This window comes from Meles meles, chromosome 18, assembly GCF_922984935.1.
Source record: "Meles meles chromosome 18, mMelMel3.1 paternal haplotype, whole genome shotgun sequence".
NCBI lineage: Eukaryota > Metazoa > Chordata > Mammalia > Carnivora > Mustelidae > Meles > Meles meles.
The window spans coordinates 38449468-38469083 of NC_060083.1; the positions used below are offsets into that span (position 1 = coordinate 38449468).

The window sequence follows — 19616 nt, forward strand, 5'->3', positions numbered from 1 at the left end:
AAACACATGAAAATTGTTCTCCTTAATCTTCAAGATCAGTATAACAGAGAGCAACTATATAGTAAGGAAAGAGAAGAAAAAAGAAGAGGAAGTTGAAAAAAGAGAAACTGTATCCTCTGCCACCCAATGAAACTGTGAGGAAGGTGAACCACTCATCTTTTACTAATCTGGGGTATCTGCAAATGAAGCCAAATAGTACAAGAATGCTCAAGGACCTACTCCTTCCTAACTCCAGAAGGCAACCAATTGTCACCTATGCCTTCTGGAATTTATTTTCATATTTCTAAACTAGTTTGCTTTTTCTTAATTTATCTTAGACATCAAAATTTCTTAGGTTAAATAAACACTTTACATTTTGACTATGCAAGTATTGTTACCCGCTGAGCCAAACAAAAGGGCCATTATGATGACTTAAGATATATTTCACATTTCTGTTGGAATTCTTTTCATTTGTTTAGATTTCTGTATTTCTGAACTCTTCTCCAACACTTTTAGTCAGCTACAGAAATTCTCTCAAGATTGCAAATCTATCAGATAGTCAGCTTCAGTTTTGCCCCTGAGCTTTCTTTCTGCTTCAATCTAGGCTACTGGTTTTCTAAGCTCACTAATAATGGTTGTCATTCTGAGAGGTCCCTTTTCTGGTCTGTATTGAATGCAGTTTACTGGATCTCTTGTTTTTCTCCTTGGTTTTATACCCATGTGTTGGTAGCATTTCCAGAGAAAAGAATCATGGGAGATAAATTTTTTGAGATCTTACATGTCTGAAAATGTCTTTTTTCACTCTCATACTTTGGAGTTTGGTTATAAAGCTAACCTAGGAAAATTATTTTTTCACTCAGAATCCTGAGGGTTTATCTCCCAAAGTCTTCAAGCTTCTGGTGGTGTTACTGACAAATCTGAGGCCATTCTGATTCATAATCCTGTGTGTCCCGACTCCACTCCCACCATTCTGAAACTTCGGTAGTTTTTTAATGGTGCCTTTGAACGGATCTTTTTTCATCCAGTGTGCTGTGAGCATTTGAAGGACCCACTCAATCTATGGACTACCACCCCTCAGTATTGCAAAATCTTTATTTTCCTCCCTTCTGCCTTCTCTAGAACTCCTAATTAATGTTGTACTGATGTAATTTTTTCAAATTTTAATCTTTTCTGTTTGATCACCCAACATTCCAGCAAATTTCCTTGATTTTATTCTCAAACCTTTACACCGATTTTTATTTCACATTTCTTCAGTCCTAATTTCCAAGAGCTCTTTTTGGTTTTTCGAAAGCTCCCTTTTTATACAGCATCCTATTCCTTATATCCGCTCTTATTTCTCTGAGGATACTAAATTTAGTTAAGACTTTTAGTATTTTAGGGCACCGGGCTGGCTCAGTCAATAAAACATGTAACTCCTGATCTCAGGGTTGTGAATTCCCCTATTGGGTATAAAGCTTACTTGAAACAACAACAACAAAGTATCTTTTCTTCTGCTTTTCCCATTATCTCTAATTCCACTAAACTCCCCCCATCCCAGTTGGTTTCCTTAATCTGTTGTGTTGAAGGTTTTCTTTGTGTCTAACTGGTATTCCTTGGCTGGCAAATACTTCCAAAATCTAACTGGAAGTTGGTATGCATAGGCAGGGTATGGCAACTAATGGGCTTCACCACAGGAAAATCAGGCAGCAAAATTCTTTTAGGAGATTCCCCAAGGGTCAGTACCTTAGATCATTTCTCTGGAACTGTTCACTTTCTCTAAAGAATCCTCTTCTCTTCTGCCTGGGGAAAAACATCTGGCTGTATCCTTCTAGGAACAGGGCAGAGGAAGGGAATGGGAAAACCCCACTATTAAGAATATAGACTTAACTCTCTTAATAAGTCTCATTTTTACTCATTACTGCCCTGTGCTGTGTCTGGAATCCCAACAGCTAGATTCGTCCAGCCCTAATGTGCTTCTAAGGCTCTAGGGCAAGCACTGTGCTTAAAATAATTAACTTCTCTTTTATGTTTCTAGAATGATACTAATTATGTACCATCCTTAGGAGAAGAAAGTCACTGGTTTTTGTTTTGTTTTGCATTCTGTGGTTCAGATCGAACTACAGTCTTACAGGTCCAATTTCTCCAGAAAAGAACCCCCTCGTGTCTTCTGGGGTGCGGGGGGCGGGAGGGACGACAGAAAATTACCAGATGCACAAGTTTTAAGAGTTCCTCCAGGGACACATGGCAATGTCTTTTTAGGTGAAGATGTTTTAGCTGTCACAGTTGAAGGGTGCCACTGGCATCTAGTGGGTAGAGGCCAGGAATACTACTAAACGTTCTACAATACAAAGGATAGCCCCCTAAAACAAAAATATCCAGCTCAAAATATCAAATGTCACAGGTGAGAGACCCTAACTAGACTAATCTTTCATTTTTAGCCCATGACTCAACTCTGCTATGATACCTGGTACCTCCAAATGCTGAACCTGTCCAGGGTTCTGCTGATCAAACATTTCCTTTTAATATCCCATTCTGCAGGCTTTTAGGGTAGAGGCTGTTCTGCTCTGTTGAGTTTGCTGCTACTCTTCCATCCACTTGTCATCTTCCAAAACTTCAGTTGATATCGCTAATTGTTATCTCCTCTTCTGTTTACACCTTTTTTGTTTTTAAATTTTCATTTTAGTGGAGCGTTTTCGGAGGGAGTAGAAATAGACATGTATGTTCACTTAAGCCACCATGTTTAACTACACTGGCATTTATTAAAATATGTTCAAAAATCTAAGCCAAGAAAGAAATTATTTTATCAACAAACCTTATTTAAGAGAAAACTTTTTGGAATTTATAAAGTACCAGTTTTTATTTTAAATCATAATTTGATAAAAGCTACAAAGAAAATTCACTTACCTAGATCAGAACGAGTGTTTGTGAATAATTCCGCAGGACAAAAACCACAGAGATAATATTTACAAACCTAGTGAAGAAAAACAAAGGTACTTAACTTTTAAAAATTGTTCAGCTTTAAAACTGTATTGGAAAAGGGTGCCAAACTACTATTTTTTCATTTCTTAACCTTCATCTTTCAACCAAATAAGAACAATTTTTTTTGTTAAACCACATTAGTTATATTAATGACCTTCCAACTCCCAGAGTTCAGTAAAAAATGCAGGACAGAGGCACCAGTATTTCCTAGTACTACTTTTAATCATCACTCTCCCCACTTAGCAAAGAGAACCAGAAGAACAAATTTTACTACTGTGCATCTTTTTTGTTTTTAACAGAATTTTTCATTTATCATCTTTTTTTTTTTTAAGATTTTATTTATTTATTTGACAGAGAGAGATATCACAAGTAGGCAGAGAGGCAGGCAGAGAGAGACAGGAGGAAGCAGGCTCCCTGCTGAGCAGAGAGCCCGATGCGGGTCTCAATCCCAGGACCCTGAGATCAGGACCTGAGCCGAAGGTAGAGGCCCAACCCACTGAGCCACCCAGGCGCCCCTCTATTTATCATCTTAACTAATAAAACATAAGACTACTATTCTTTGTTTAAACTGAGTCAATCTCTATGATCCTCAAAAAAGGCTCATCATTAAAACAAAGTAGGGGCGCCTGGCTGGCTCCGTCTGTAACTCCGTCATGCAACTCTTGATCTCGGGGTTTTGAGTTCCAATCCCATATTGGCTGCAGACGTTACTTAAAGAAAAATAAAATAAAATCTTTAAAAAAACAAGAGGGACGCCTGGGTGCCAGGCTCAGTTGTTAGGCATCTGCCTTTGGCTTAGGTCATGAGTCCAGGGTCCTGGGATCAAGCCCTACAGCGGGCTCTCTGCTCAGCAGGAGGCCTGTTTCTCCCCCCATACACTCTTCCTGCTTGTGGATAAAATCTTAAAAAGATAAAATATAAAAAATTTTAAAAATTAAATAAAATAACAAAAAGAGCAAACACCTCCATGGTCCCTCTCCTGACTCTAAAATATAAGCCAATACAAACTTTTTCTAGGAAGGAAATCATATAATTCTTTTGGAATTCATATAATTCTTAAAATTATCAGTATAGTACTTATTGAAGCTTGGTTTTAATAATATTTTTCACTGAAATCAAACTGACCAGATCTGAGTTTGCACTTTACCATATGTGTGGTTTTTCTCTAACACTTGTGATTACTACTAGCTACAAGATTTGTCATAAACTGGTATTTGTTTTCTTAAATTTAAAATTTTTAAATTTTAAAAACTAAAATACTTGTGATTTCCCACAGCTATGTAGTTTTACTATAAAACTTAAGCCTTATTCATACAAATAAGACTTTCTAAAAAAAAAACCCAGCAGATTCTGAGGGGCACCTGCCTGACTCAGTTGGTGGAGCATGGGACTCCTTATTTCAGGACCATGAGTTCAAGCCCCACGTTAAAAAATAGACAAACGTAGATTCTAACTGGTCAAAACTTCAAATGTACTGTCAGTTTTTAAATTAAATTTCAAAAAAAAAATAAAATGAACACACTCTCAAATCTAGTAAGTACCGCATATGATTTTAATTTAAAGTGGCCCTTAGGAGAGGCCTGGGTGGCTCAGTCAGTTAAGCATCTGCCTTGGACTCAGGTCATGATCTCAGGGTCCTGGGACGGAGTCCTGAATGGGGCTCCCTGCTCAGCGGGGAGTCGGCTTCTCCCTCTCCCTCTGCCCCTCCCCCTTGCTCATTCTCTCTCTAGTAAATAAAAAATATCTTAAGTAATAAATATAGAGAGAGAAAGAGTGGCACTTATGGGCACCTGGTTGGCTCAGTCCACGGAGCATGCAACTGTTTCTTGATCTTGCCGTGGTGAATTTGAGCCCCACACTGGGTGTAGTGATTAAATGAATTTTTAAAACAACCTTAAAAAATAAAGTGGCATTTAATTTTAAGTGACATTTTAATTTTAAAAGGTAGAAAATGGCACTTCAACAATCACTTAACACTATGTGCTAAGAACAGTGCAGGAAATCCAAGACTGAGAAAAATCAACTTCTCAAGAAGACCACAGTCTAACAGAAGTCAAGAACAAAAAACAAGAGTGTTAGAATACACATCCAGGGGCGCCTGGGTGGCTCATTGGGTTGGGGCCTCTGCCTTCGGCTCGGGTCATGATCCCAGGGTGCTGGGATCGAGCCCCACATCGGGCTCTCTGCTCCGCAGGGAGCCTGCTTCCTCCTCTCTCTCTCTGCCTACTTGTGATCTCTGTCTGTCAAATAAATAAATAAAATCTTGAAAAAAAAAAAAAAAAAAAGAATACACATCCAACACTAGATACAGAAGTGATTTTAGTCAGGAATGCCAGGTCATCACAGGTGATGAGGCTTGAACTGGTTCTTAAATTCAGAAGTAGAAAGACTGCAAAACATTCTAGGCATAAGGAAAACATGTGAAAAAGACCTAACCCAGTATGAAATGGCCAAGTGTAAAACAAGGTATGCTTGGAGAGACAACACAGCGCAGAGTTTGAATCTTGGCTGACACCCACTGTGAACTACAGACTTTAACTGCCTGGTTTTCCGTGTATAAAAAAAAAAAAAAAGATAGTATTTCACAGTGAGATTTTAACACTTAAATTATGTTTATTACACTGGGAGAGAGGGGAAAATTTGTCTGATTTTTACACCACTACTCAAGCTACTTTTTAAAAAATGGTTTTAGGTAGTATATACACCAAGTAAGACATGACTGCCCATGGGCAAAACATGTGCTTCTTAAAATTTGGTCCAATCACCCCATGTGAGATAAGGGAGAACAAATGACCTGCCCCAAGGATATCTAGCTATTTACGGAATCCAGATTAGAACCCCCCTTTCTCAATCTGGATCTATATCCCCTTTCCACTCTTCAACTCTCCTTAAAATACTACTGTAACACAATGGCACACCAAAATATTACTCTACCCATTAAACTCTAGCTACTTAGACTGCTTCTTTAACCCTCCCCAGGGACTAAGGATCTTTTAAACTGTCTTTTAGGGGCGCCTGGGTGGCTCTGCCCTCTGCCTACCTGTGATCTCTCTGTCAAAGAAATAAATAAAATCTTTAAAAAAAATAAACACTACTGTCTTACTCAGCAAGTCTTCACCAAATAGCCATCATGGAGTTAACAGTCTGATAACCAAAGGTGGGAGGGGCAGATACCTAGGGAGTGGGGTAGGGCCCGAATTCCTGAGATTTATCCTCTTGATAAATCTAAGGCAACACTACTGACAAGAGTTCCATCTCAATAGCATCCTTTAGTGAATCCACTACCAGAGAAGAGAAAGCAGAAATACAATCAATCTTAGAAATCTGACTCAAAATTTTAGCAGCAAATTACTACCATATTAAACAAAGCCAATTTGTCAAAAATTAAAACAATTATCTGGCCTGTGAAACAGTACCCGGAAAATGGCATTCTAAACAATACTAGAGGGCTGTGGGACAATTTGGCAGCATCATCAAAATGTAAAAAGTGCATTCACCTTAGCCATTACCCTTCTAGGAACCCATCCTACAAGTGACTCAGCTTTATGTACCAGAATGTTCACTGCAGCCTGGCTGGTAATGGAAAAAGAATGAAATATACTCTATATATCCCCTAGAGAACAAAATGTTTAAAAAACTAAAGTAGATTTATTATCTTTTATGTTTTTTTATTTTTTAGACTTTATTTACTTGAGAGAGCAAGCACAAGCACACAGGTTGGGGGAGGGGCAGGCAAAGGAGGAGAGAGAAGCAGCCTCCCTGCTGAGCAGGGAGCTTGATGCAGGGCTCCAACCTGGGACCCTGGGGTTATGACGCACCCGATGGCAGATGCTTAACAGACTGAGCCACCCAGACGCCCCCCATTTTAATTTTTTTATTGTTAGGGCCTGGATGGCCCAGTGGGTTAAGCCTCTGCCTTCAGTTCACGTCATGGTCTCAGGGTCCTGGGATCCAGCCCTGCATCCAGCTCTCTGCTTGGCAGGGAGCCTGCTCCCGCCCCCTTCTCTGCCTGTCTCTCTGCCTACTTGTGATCTGTCAAATAATAAATAAAATCTTCCAAAAAAATTTATTTTTAAGTAATCTCTATACCCAACGTGGAGCTCGAACTCACAACCCAAGATCAAGAGTCACATGCTCTACCAACTGAGGTCGATTTATATGCACCAACAAGGAAAGATGCCACAATAGGAAATGAAAGTTGTTAAATATACATTTATGTATATTATTACATTAAGCTACCTATAACTTTCACTTAACGTGTATATGCATAAGTTTTTAGGAACAGAGGAATTTGGCAATGAGGAGGGGAGGCAAGAACAGACTTACTGTTTTGTTTTGTTTTTAATTTTTTTTTTAAGATTCTATTTATTTGACAGACCGATCACAAGTAGGAAGAGAGGCAGGCAGAGAGAGAGGGCAGGCTCCCTGCTGAGCAGAGAGCCTGATGTGGGGCTCGATCCCAGGACCCTGAGATCATGACCCGAGCAGAGGGCAGAGGCTTAACCCCCTGAGCCACCCAGGTGCCCCTTACTGTTTATTTCTAAGTTAAATTTTAATTTTTTACAGCAAGCATGTCTCCTTTGGGAAAAAAATAATTTTAATGGTGTTAAACTCAGAGGGAAAACAAATCAATTTCCAATATATTAATGGAGTCAATCTTTAGTATATGTGCTGCCGAAGCGAGCACTGGAGTCAATCTTTAAAGGAAAGAACATTATTTAATGCAAAGAAGACTTAACACACAAGCTGGGAGACTTAAGCAAGTGTAAGTATTTTAACTCAAAATATGCTGAGACATCCACCTTAATAAAAACAATCCTTTTTTTTAGTATTTAACATTCACTTCTTCAAGGCACAATCAAATCAACTCTGTTCATCCATTTAGACCACTTCTGATCACAAAAGTACCTTAAGAATACCTGATTTTTTTTCTACACCCGCTTGAATCAAACAGTAAGAGAATTCTGGGGCGCCTGGGTGGCTCAGTGGATTAAGCCACTGCCTTCGGCTCAGGTCATGGTCTCAGGGTCCTGGGATCGAGCCCCGCATCGGGCTCTCTGCTCCGCAGGGAGCCTGCTTCCCTTCCTCTCTCTCTGCCTGCCTCTCTGCCTACTTGTGATCTCTGTCAAATGAATAAATAAAAATCTTTAAAAAAAAAAAAAAAACAGTAAGAGAATTCTTCCTTGAGCTAATCAAATATTTTCAAAGCCATCTGCATTATTTTTGAACTGCTTTTCCTAAGTCAGCTGAATTCCTAGTTGTTTCTCACCCCAACAGGCCAGCTAGTTATTATTTACAAATAAAGCCTTCAAGTTATTAATGGACATGTAAATGTCTTTATAGACAACTATGAGTTTCTTTGGTATTCTAAGTTACTAACAACCTTGGATACATTTTTTTGTTCCACAAGTAAGTCCATTTTATAAACAAATCATAAAAAGAATTTATTCAATTTCTATTTCTGGTCATCTAAATATTGGAATTTAAAATTCATCATGTTGGCAACAGTCCATCTGATACTCGATCTGCTTAGAAACCTTCAATTGTTTCCCAATGTAATTTTAGTCCCAATCTTTTTTTAAATTTTTTTTTAAAGATTCTATTTGTCAGAGAGCATGAGCAGGAGAGCACAAGCAGGGGGAGTGGCAGGTAGAGGGCAAAGCAGGCTCCCAACTGAGCAAGGAGCAAGTCATGGCACTGGATCCCAGGACCTGGAATCATGACCTGAGAGCCTAAGGTAGGCAATTAATGGACTGAGCCACCCAGGCGTCCCAAGTCCCAACTTTTAACAAGGCTTATAAAAACCATTCAAAACCAGATTCCTGCCCATTTATCAACATGTTCCCTTCCTCAACAAAAAATGAACATGAGGGTGCCTGGGTGGCTCAGTGGGTTAAAGCCTCTGCCTTCGGCTCAGGTCATGATCCCGGGGTCCTGGGATCGAGTCCCGCATCGGGCTCTCTGCTCCATGGGGAGCCTGCTTCCTCCTCTCTCTCTGCCTGCCTCTCTGCCTACTTGTGATCTCTGTCTGTCAAATAAATAAAATATTAAAAAAAAAAAAAAATGAACATGAGGGGCACCTGGGTGGCCCAGTGGGTTAAGCCCCTGTCTTCGGCTCAGGTCACGATCTCAGGGTCCTGGGATCGAGCCCCGCATCCGGCTCTCTGCTCAGCGAGGAGCCTGCTTCCCCCTCTCTCTCTGCCTGCCTCTCTGCCTACTTGTGATCTCTGTCAAATAAATAAAATCTTAAAACACACACACACAAAAAAAAACAAAAAATGAACACAGGCTCCAGCTATAATACTATTCACAATTTTTCAGGCCTAAGATTTTTTTCCAGCCCCTGGTAACTAACATCTGTCTTCTCTCCCACTCCCTGAGGCCAATTCCTATTAATCCTTCAGGTCCCAGTATTGAAGGGCCACTTTAAGAGGCCTTTCCCAAGTACCCCAGTCTAGCTTATTAGATGTCCCTCTCATGTGTTCTTTTCTAGACCCTACACATGTCCTACTATGGCATGTACCAAATTATGTTACAAAAGCATGTTTAGTCCTTTACATTTGCCACCAGACTAATGGTTCTCTCTGGCCAACTGCCATATCCATACTATTACATTGCTACATTTTTGTTGAATAAATGAATACATGAAATTCCCCCAAGTTACAAATAAGAAATGAGAAAACTGGGGCACCTGGATGATTACATCCAGTTACATAGCTGACTCTTGGTTTCCACTCAGGTGGTGATCTCAGGGTCATGAGATGGAGCCCAGTGCTGTGCTCAGCATGGGGTCTGCTTTAAGACTCTCTCCCTCTCCCCAAAATAAATAAATCCCTTTTTAAAAAGGAGAGAGAAAAGATGAGAAAATTAAGCATATTTCATAAAACAATGAAGCACTATTACTAATTTAAAATACTTTCTCCCCTTGTGAAGAAATCAACTCTAATGATACATCTTTCCTAAAGTGATCAAATAAATATTAAATAAATACCTTAATATTTTCAATGTGATGGTAATATTGTGGTTATGCTTTCTTGAAGTTCTTATATTTTAAAGATACATAATAATGTACCTAAAGCTTAAATGATAGAACTGCTTCAAAATAAAGGAAAGGATAGGGAATATAGAAATAATAACACTGGCAACGTTTTGGTAACGTTGCATTAGGTGTGAGTACATAGAGAATTCATTCTACTTCTGCATATATTTTGGGAAGAAAAAGGAAACAGCAGTTATGTACACATACAAACACACAGAATGCTGCTTGGAGAAGCCCAACACTTACCACGTACTGTGGAGTAGGACCAGAAATGCCTACATTCTGTCAGAAAGAACATTTGGGTGACTCTAAACTAAAACTATCCAATAAAATACCTAGATTAGTACTATAATTACTAATTTTTGTTTCCCAAGTTTACAAGTAAAAGTGTGGCCAGAGCTTTAACTTTTCTTTTCCAAAAAGCTTTCAGTGTCAGTGAAAATACCTGTTAACATTCTGAAGATTTTAGAAAAGAACATTTAGTTCAATTCCCTCCATAAATTATTAAACCTTCACTGAACAGGTGGCATACTTGAATTTGATAAATTATGAAAGAAATCCCATTTTGGATATTATTAGAATCAGTTAAATAATCTCATTTCTGGGTTCAGATCTACATGTAAAAACCTCAATCTGAACTATAAAATTCCTGTTATATAATATAAAAGATAATGAAAACTCTAGACCAAACTTTAAAATCTCCCACAAAGAAGTTTAAAGAACAGGGGGCACCTGCGTGGCTTAGTTAGTTAAGCATCAGGCTGCTGATGTTAGCACAGGCCATGCTCTTAGGGTTCTGAGATGGAGTTCTGCGCTGTGTTCAATGCCGGCCTCTGCGTGGGAGTGGAAAGTGTTTAAGATTTTCTCTGTTGGCCCCTCCCCCTCTCTTAACTAAATAAATTGGGGGAGGGGTATCCCTCACAATCTAAACTATTTAGATAAGGAGAGGCTATTCATGCCTTCTCTAGGAAATACTGAAATCTCCCCATGTGGACACTAACTGAAAGGTGCTCATGCTAGGAAGTTAAAAATCAGGTGCTTTCCTAGTTACTGTGGTTGTTTAGAATTAACAGCAGAGCAAACAAACTGCTTAATGCAAAATACTAACCTCAAGAAATTGTAAAATATTAATAGGCGAGGCAATAGGATGTATGAATGAATCCTTGAGATGGTATTAAAACTAATCTGACTTTAGCTGAAAACTACTCTCTCTCACATCAAGATAACAATCTACAAAAGTTGGAAATGCTGTAAAACCCCAGTGCAGCACTTTCCAAGATTCACCGGGGATAGTGATGACATAAAATCCACTACAAACAAAAGAAAGGTCAGTAATTTACATCACTGATGCATACTTCACTTAAAAATGAGCTTTAAGGGCTATGAGCTCACAATTAAAAATCCAAGACTAATCAGGTGGGTCAGGAAGCTACAGTACACAAGCTTTAGAATGTGTAAGAGGCCATTTAAAGAAAACCCAGATTTCCGGGGCCGTCCCTCAGGCCTACAGACTGGAAGCTCTTCAGGCAAAGAGGAGAAATCTGCATTTAAAACAAATCCCACAGGTTGGTCAAACACAGACAACCAAGAACTACCTTTACCACTAACGGTAAAGTTTCCATTTCAATTGTTAAACAAAAGGACCCCACCCAGCTGAAATAGCTTTTCCCATCCAGTGCGAAGGTAGCAAAGAAAAATTTCCAGATAGAACAGGAATGTAAAAATATTTGAAATATCAGGTTCAATGATCCTGAAACCTTTACAGTATATGTTGGGGTTGTCCATTTTTTCCCAGGATTTTACCACTACCAACCAACAGCCTAAGAATATGCAAATAACCCGGAAGTGATGTCACGAGCTTCCACAGCTTTATTTTACCCCGGAGTAATTCAGTCTTATTTAGAAGAGGCCATGTGCTTTGTTCCAGGTCAACATCAACCTTCTTCCCCGACCCCAGCAGATATGAATCTGAAATAGCAGTAATTTGACTTTTTCAAATCCCCGGATCAGGAATGAAGTAAATCTGTCATTCAGGCATAAAGAATCTTGGTGACAAGTGCCGAGAATTTAAAATCAATGAGAAACACCTTAAGCCAAAGATTAGGGCTGAGATGACAGAAGACTTAAGCTGCAATTCCCAGAGTCCCACTGCCAACTATAAACCCATGGTATAGAAAGCAATGTGGCAATATAATACTGTCAGGAAAACAAAGTTTCTTCACAACATATGTTCAAAACCAAGGAGGCACAGATTTTAGACTGTTCCAGTTGATAAGCAGGCAGCCAAAAGCAATTTTCTTTTTAACCCCAAACACATTATGTCCAAAATGTCCTATCTGCACATCAACTAAATCGTAATGTTCTTTGTTTTGCAAGACAAGATGGAAAGTTCCGTAAGTAGTAAAAGAAAAACGGACTTGGGGCGCCTGGGTGGCTCAGTGGATTAAGCCGCTGCCTTCGGCTCGGGTCGTGATCTCGGGGTCCGGGATCGAGCCCCGCATCGGGCTCTCTGCCCCGCAGGGAGCCTGCTTCCTCCTCTCTCTCTGCCTGCCTCTCTGCCTACTTACGATCTCTCTCTCTCACTGTCAAATAAATAAAATAAAATCTTTAAAAAGAAAAACGGACTTCACAGTGACAAATGCCTAGGAAAAAAAAAAGGATCAAAACAAGCAAGTTACTCAGCTTCCTATTTAACAAGCAGGGGAAAAACCCCAATGTCAGAAAAGAAAGAAGAGGGGGGAAGGCTTTCAAAAAGCTTCCCCTCTCTTGAAGTCAACAACAAACTTGTGAATTTGACCCCACACAATAAATTCTACCATTACCCTTCATACTACTTTGGAATCAAGCAACAACCCAATACAGCTTAGGCACTTATTTAAGATAATGAAAGGACTCATCTAGTACCGCTCATTTTCCTGAATTACAAAAGAGAAATTTTACTCTGACCAAAACCTACATTAAAAAAAAAAAAAACAACTTTTTTAGAAAACCTACTGTCCAACTATACCTATTTTGATTAGCAACTGCCTTTAAATTACCACGTTGTTTGACTGTAACTGCAAGCTACGTATAATTAGAATCTACATCTCTTCTTTAGGTTAAGACCTAACATAAACCTAACACTGCATGTTCAAAACACTTGAAATGCACGGGTATCTGCAGAGACCGTCAGTCTGACAGAATTGTGGTGAGTGAACAGGACTACAAAGATTAGGTTTAGTTTTGCCGCTTAACTTGCCAAGAGACCTTGGGTAGCCTCTCAAGTCTTATCTGTGAAACTGGGGTTATAGTTACCCTTTACTCATAAGGTAAAAAGGACCAAACGAGTTTTGTTTCATTCAAATATAATTGTCTTATTAGTTTCAGGTGTACAATATGATTCAACAATTCTACACGTTTCTCAGGGCTCACCAAGGTACCTGTACTCTTATCAAAGGAGTCTTGTAGTGAAAAACAAACAAACAAACATGACAACCATCTACAAGAGCTAGCTTAACTAAAACGTGCTGCTATCAAACGGTATCTGTAAATCATCACGGGAAACCCTACCAAGTTATGACCTCTTGAAATTTTATTTCCTCACGTAAGCGTCGAAATGGACCCTTTCTTGAAGTAATACAGTGCCACGATTTTTACCACTAACCCTCTCCAGAAATTTCGGTCTACGACGCTCAACCCAAATAACGGAAGAATTTGCCTTCTTCTCTATCTCATAATAAGGTTTAAAAACTCCAAAGCCGCTAGATATAATAAAATCTTTTTCCGCGTTTCCCTGCCTTTTTAAGGTGCTTTTCAATTCTGCCAAGGGCCCTCTCAGACTTCCTCGATACTAAAACAACAACAAAAACAAATCATTCCTCATCCCCGGACCCCGGCGGGCTCCTCCCTCCCGCCACAGGATCAGACACGCGACCCCGCACGGCCCGCGCCCCAAATCGCGCCGACAGCCGGACGGGCCCCAGCCTGCGCCGCTCCCCTCCCCCACGGCGCCCGGGCACAGACCCAAGGCCCGCGGGACTTACGCTCTCGTGGTCCCACCGCACGTTGCTGCGCTTCTCGTCCGGGGCGAGGTTTCGGTCCCGGCCCATTAACTCATCCAACAATTGCGCGGCCGAAATCATGGTGCTTTTCTCGGGCGGCTGCTCCCACCTGCCCTGGCACCCGCCAAAGAAAACGCCGGCGACAGAGTCGCCAAGCCCTTTGGCCCTCTCGCAGGCCGAAAAGCCGCCTCTAAAGAGGAGCCGATAAGACAAAATGGCCGCCGCGCGGGCGCCTTCCCAGCATGCCGTGCGCGCGCGTGCGCCCGCGGGGACACGCCCAGATCTGGGAGGTGAGGACGGGTCCGCTTCCGCCGCTCCGGGGGCGGGGCTTGCCGAGACCTGGCTGGGATTCCGCCCCTGCCGGTGGCACCGCCCTACTCCGCGCTCAGCGGAACGAAGGGCCACGCGGTTCCTTAGCGCTGCATGCGTGCCTCCCCAGGCGCGGGTCTTCCCGGAGCTCTTTCACTGGGAGCCTCCGTGTGGGAACCTTGGACTCTGCTCGGAAAATGAACCCTTCGCACCACGGGGTGCAGTCGGTACCATCTTCCAGTGGAGGAGGCTGAAGATCTGCCCTCCCAATTCCCTGTTCCTAGTCACTTGCGCTCGCCTCCTCCTCTACCCGGCTGTCCTCCCACCCCAGTTCCCCTGATTCACTGGGTGGGAAATCAGGCAGGAAGAGGGAGAGATAACACGGTTTCTACAAGGTCAGCCAGAGTGAGGCGATTTTTGTTTTTGTTTTTTTTTTTAATTATTCGAATTAGTCGAATTTTTTTTTAAACGCGTCTATTCAACAACTGAGTATTTACCGTGTGCCTGGTAAGCCCTTGAGGTTTGACGGTCACTAAAGAAATAAAATGAAATCTGTCAACATGAATTGTGTAAAGTTCTCCATCACAGTTAAGGGGATGGAGTCTAAAGCCAGATCAACCTGGTTTGGTAATCCTGGCTCTGCCACCCTGTGCCTTATTTTTCCCCATCCGAAAAATGGGATTTATGGTAACGGTCCTGTTAAAAAGAGTTAACAGGCCTCAAATTAGAGTCACTGTTGATAGATAAACCCCACTAAGACTTAATATGTGACCTAATTGCAGTTTTAGCCTCTAAAGTAATTAGAATTTAAACCAATAAATCTGAAATTTTCTGATCAGCTCTAGTGAGGTCATCTGCATGATGAGACCCCTGTCCTCCCCTATGGGAAGGTAACTTTGCCTGAAACGATCCACTCTTACCTTCCTTGTCCAGGGTCCTTCTACCTATAAAATCCTTCCATTCTGTACAGCTCTTCAGAGCTCCTGTCTACTTTCCGGATAGGATGCTGCCCATTCATGAATCCTTGTCATACAGCCAATTAGATCTTTAAATTTTTTAGTTAAATATTGGGGTTTTTTTTTATAGTCCCCTATACACAGGACATTATTGTGAACGTTAAATGGATTGATACAACGCAAGACATGTAGAACAGGCCCAACACATTTTAAGTTCCTTGAATCATTAGCTGTTATAATGATAAGGGGGAAAAGGAGGTATGGGTCAAGGAATGCTTTTTTAACATGGGAAGTTAGGATATGTTTAACATCAGAGTAAGAGGTGGGAGATAAAGTTGTAAGTTCTGTTTTGTTTGTTTGTTTTATTTTTATTTAAGGAATCTCTACACCCAGTGTGGGGCTTGAACACACAACCCTAAGATCAAGAGTCACATGTTTTTCCCACTGAGCCAGCCAGGGGCCTCAAAAGTTCGTAAGTTCTTATGAAGGTGGTAGTGGACTTCGTCTCTGTCAGCCAGATGGGATGCTGCCCAATTCATGAATCATTTAATACAGCCGATTAGATCTTCAAAATTAAAAAAGAAGGATGTGAGGGTGATCTGACAGTGACATCTGTCACCCCATTGAGTGCCAGGGTTGATTCAGCTGATCTGGCTGGCTAAGCGGATGTCCCCTACCACCCTTACCACTCCATGGGCACCCCCCTCCCCCAACCCTGAAGTTAGGTATTTGGTTCAAGATGACAACCTTCCCTGATAGAGAAGGACCTTCCTTTGGTTAAGGTTATACAAGTAGCTGTGCTCCCCTGTTAGAACCTCCAAACAAGCTCCCAAGGTCCATTTGCAGGAGAACATAGGGTAACCAAGCTTTAGTATTATAATTATTTAAGATTTTATTTATTTGAGAGCGAGAGGAAGAGAGTATGAGCAGACGATCGGGGGAGCAGCAGAGGGAGAGGGGGAAGCAGACTCCTTACAGAGCAGGGATCCCGATTTGGGGCGCGATCCCAGGACCCCGAGATCATGGGCTGAGCCGAAGGCAGACACTTAACCGACTGAGCCATCCAGGCGCCCCAAGCTTTATGTTTTAAAGAAGCAAAAATTTAAAAAGAAGAGGAAGAAGAAGATAATGGTAGTACAGGCTTCAGGACATAGTTGTAGCTATTGCCTTTGCTACAAGAAAGGACCTCTCTCCACTGAAAGGAGAAAGAGAAAAAGACATATCAGTTTGTTGATGGAGCAGCGAGATGGAGGAGTTCCCAGCTGATGGCTAGGCTACTCTTTGCTCAATGAAGCATTTTTTTAAAGGTTCACCAATGCCACTATACTACTAAAAAGGGAAAAAATTATAGGTCTTGAACCACCAAGCGTTGTAAAAGCTGAATGCAAAGTTACAGCTCCTACTCACTTAAACTTTTAAATCTAATTCCCTCATTCATTCCACAAACTTTACTGGTATCACGTGCTCCATGCCAGGCTCTGTGCTCTGGGCCAGAACTGGATTAGTGGCTGGGAATGCTCAGACAGTTGTGTAAGACCCTTTCCCAGGGAACTCCTGCTCAAGGGAAGACAGACAAAAGGGAACAGTGACTTGAAATGAAATGTAAATGAAAATACTAAATGCCTTTGGATCTTATCCAGTCACACCCTCAGTAAGTCTTAACATTACAACTCTCCTTTCCCTAGACTCTAAGAGCGGACACAATTCCATGTGTCTTACAAGTGCAGATAACGGATTCATTCATCTTTCCTACATTAATTCAGTGAGCACCAATATCATCTGTTTCGCACTCTGCTGGACATCAGAGACTCAAATAAAAGTAGTCTTTATTAACATCATAATATCCAATTAACTGTTAACACAGGTTATATGAATTTGTTGTTTCCCGATGATGAGAAGGGAAGCAACTTAATCTTATCAGGCAGTGGTCTCCAGACCCCATTCTTTAAATGTTACTAATGGAAAATATTAATGGACTGAATTGTGTCCCCTCCCCCTTCAAATTCCTATGTTGGAATTCTGATCCCCATATCTCAGAATGTGACTATATTTGGAGATAGGGCCTTTAAAAGAAGTGATTAATTACCTCTGTGTCTCAGTTGGTTAAGCATCCAATTCTTGGTTTCAGCTCAGATCTTGATCTCAAGTCTAATCTGGGTGTAGAGCCTACTTAAAAAAAAATCGGCTTCCTCCTCTCTTTCTCTGCCTGCTTCTCTGCCTACTTGTGATCTTTGCCTGTCAAATAAATAAATAAAATCTTTTAAAATAAATAAATAAATAAATAAAATCTTTAAAAATAAATAAATAGCGGCGCCTGGGTGGCTCAGTTGGTTGAGCATCTGCCTTTGGCTCAGGCCATGAGCCCAGCGTCCCGGGATCGAGTCCCATGTTGGGCTCCCTGCTTGGCTGGGAGCTTGCTTCTTGCTCTCCCTCTGTCCCTCCCACTGTTTGTTCTCTCTCTCTAATTAAAAAAATTTTTTTTAATAAATAAAATGAAAGTTCTTTTCCGTCATATGCCATTTCTTATTCATCCCTGTACTCCCAGATTCCCACACAGTATATTAATACACAGGAAGTGGTTCGTATTCTCTCCTAACCCCAGGACAGTCTGGCCGCCATCGCTATAGCTCCACAGCAACTTCCTTCTCCAAAGTCACCAGCACCACCACCTTGGGACTATATCCATTCTACACTTTTCAATCCTTTCTTGCCCTTTCTGCAGCATTTGACTCTGTGTGTCCTTCTCTTTTCTCCAAACTTTCCCATTCCTTTGCTTTTCCTCGTACTATTCCAGCGGCTCCCCTTCAATCTCATTTGTGGATTTCTCTTCTGTCCATCATTAAAACATTGGGTGTTTTGAGGGTTCCATATTTGGCTGTCTTCTCTCAACACTCAACACACTCGGTTGGGGCCATCCCTGCTATTCCCATGACTTCAGCTAGCACCTTTTACTGACGACTACCAAATCCCAGTCACCAGCTCAGAACTCCTTTCTAAATGCCACACCCATATACACAACTCTTTGCGGGCATCTCTTCTTCCATGAAAATCAGAAAAGAAAGCACGGGCTCGGGAGTCAAGCTGCCTGAGTTCAAAGCCTTTCTCTATCATTGACTAATCTATATGATGTTGGGCAAGTTACTTACCTCTCTGTGCCTCAGATAGTAATGACGGTTTTACCTTATGGGTTTGCTGTGAGAATCAAATGGGATCATCCAGGGACAGCACTCAGGGTAGTGCCTGGAAATGAATAAATGTTGGTAGAAGCAGTAATGAGAGTTCTTCTGAAGGCTCAACTCGGCAAATTCAGAAGTCAATCATCCCCATACCTGAAAACTTTTCTTTCTTCTTTGACTCGAATCCCAGTAAAGGGCACCACTTTTTTTCCCCAGCCGGAAACACCTGGGTGTTACCCTTTCCTGACCACCGCTGCCTTCCTGTCCTATCAGGGGCTCATCCTTGACTCGACTTTGCCGCCACGTACCTAGGATCTCCTGAGCCTTTCCAATGTCCAGACTTTAGACATTCATCCAGTCCGTAGAACAGTCCTGCAAAGTAGGTGCTATTATTACCCCCTCTGTTTCGCAGATGCAGAATTTGAGGCACAGAAAGGTTAAGTAACTCATCTAAGATAATACGAGTGGCAAAGGCTGGGACGCAAATCCATGCAGTCTGCTTTTAACCTTCATGCTCACAAACCGGGAGCCAGGTGCCCACCTGCTTCTATTGTAAGACTTACCACATTCCCTGGTTGGTCTCATCTCCCCTGCCAGACTCTGTTCTTTGAAATCAGGGTTTCTTGATTTGTTCGCAGCATCACCTTAGGTGACCAGAATAGCGCCTGGCAAACAATGCACGCTTAATCCACCCAGTGAGTTAGAGACAAAGTATAAACAGGGAGAAGTGAAGGAAGAGCCATAAGGTGGCATTTGGTTATGGCCAGAGGTTTTTGTTTGTGGACTAAGTTGTTTTTTCCTTCTCTCTCTCTCTCTCTTTTAATGTGAGGAGAACAAGGAGAATATTGAAGTCAAAGATGAGCAGAGGTTGATGTTAAGAAGATATTAATAGCCACGGATTTAACAGTTGTTGTAGGGCACGTGCTATAATCCTTTAAAGGAAGGATTCCCAGACTGTGGCACAGTCACTACCCATTTTTTAAAACTGCTTTAAAAAAAAAAAAAGAGGCCACTACCTACGCTCATGTCACTCAAATGATGTTTAAAGGACCCGATTTGGGGCGCTTGGGTGGCTCAGTGGGTTAAGCCTCCGCCTTGGGCTCAGGTCATGGTCTCAGGGTCCTGCGATTGAGCCCCCAGCATGGGAAGCCTGCTTCCT

The 19616-nt window shown here is 41.4% G+C and overlaps 1 protein-coding gene across 8 annotated transcripts in view; it reads right to left on the minus strand.

Annotated features, from left to right (window-relative positions):
• LUC7L3 (LUC7 like 3 pre-mRNA splicing factor) overlaps nucleotides 1–14237 on the minus strand; it is a 27421-nt gene extending 13184 nt beyond the window's left edge. For 2 of the 8 annotated variants that reach the window (XR_006815874.1, XM_045984204.1), the window contains exons 1-2: nucleotides 13999–14235; nucleotides 2863–2929 (exon numbers count right to left, since the gene is read on the minus strand). Coding sequence is in view for 5 of the 8 variants with exons in the window: in XM_045984204.1 (XP_045840160.1) it covers nucleotides 2863–2929; nucleotides 13999–14097 (166 nt within the window). In the remaining 3 variants the exon portion in view is untranslated. Of the gene's footprint in view, nucleotides 1–1701; nucleotides 1787–2862; nucleotides 2936–13998 lie in introns of those variants that run through there. The other 6 variants (XM_045984208.1, XM_045984203.1, XM_045984205.1 and 3 more) reach the window with 5 other exon arrangements.
• Between the last annotated feature and the right edge of the window lie 5379 nt (nucleotides 14238–19616).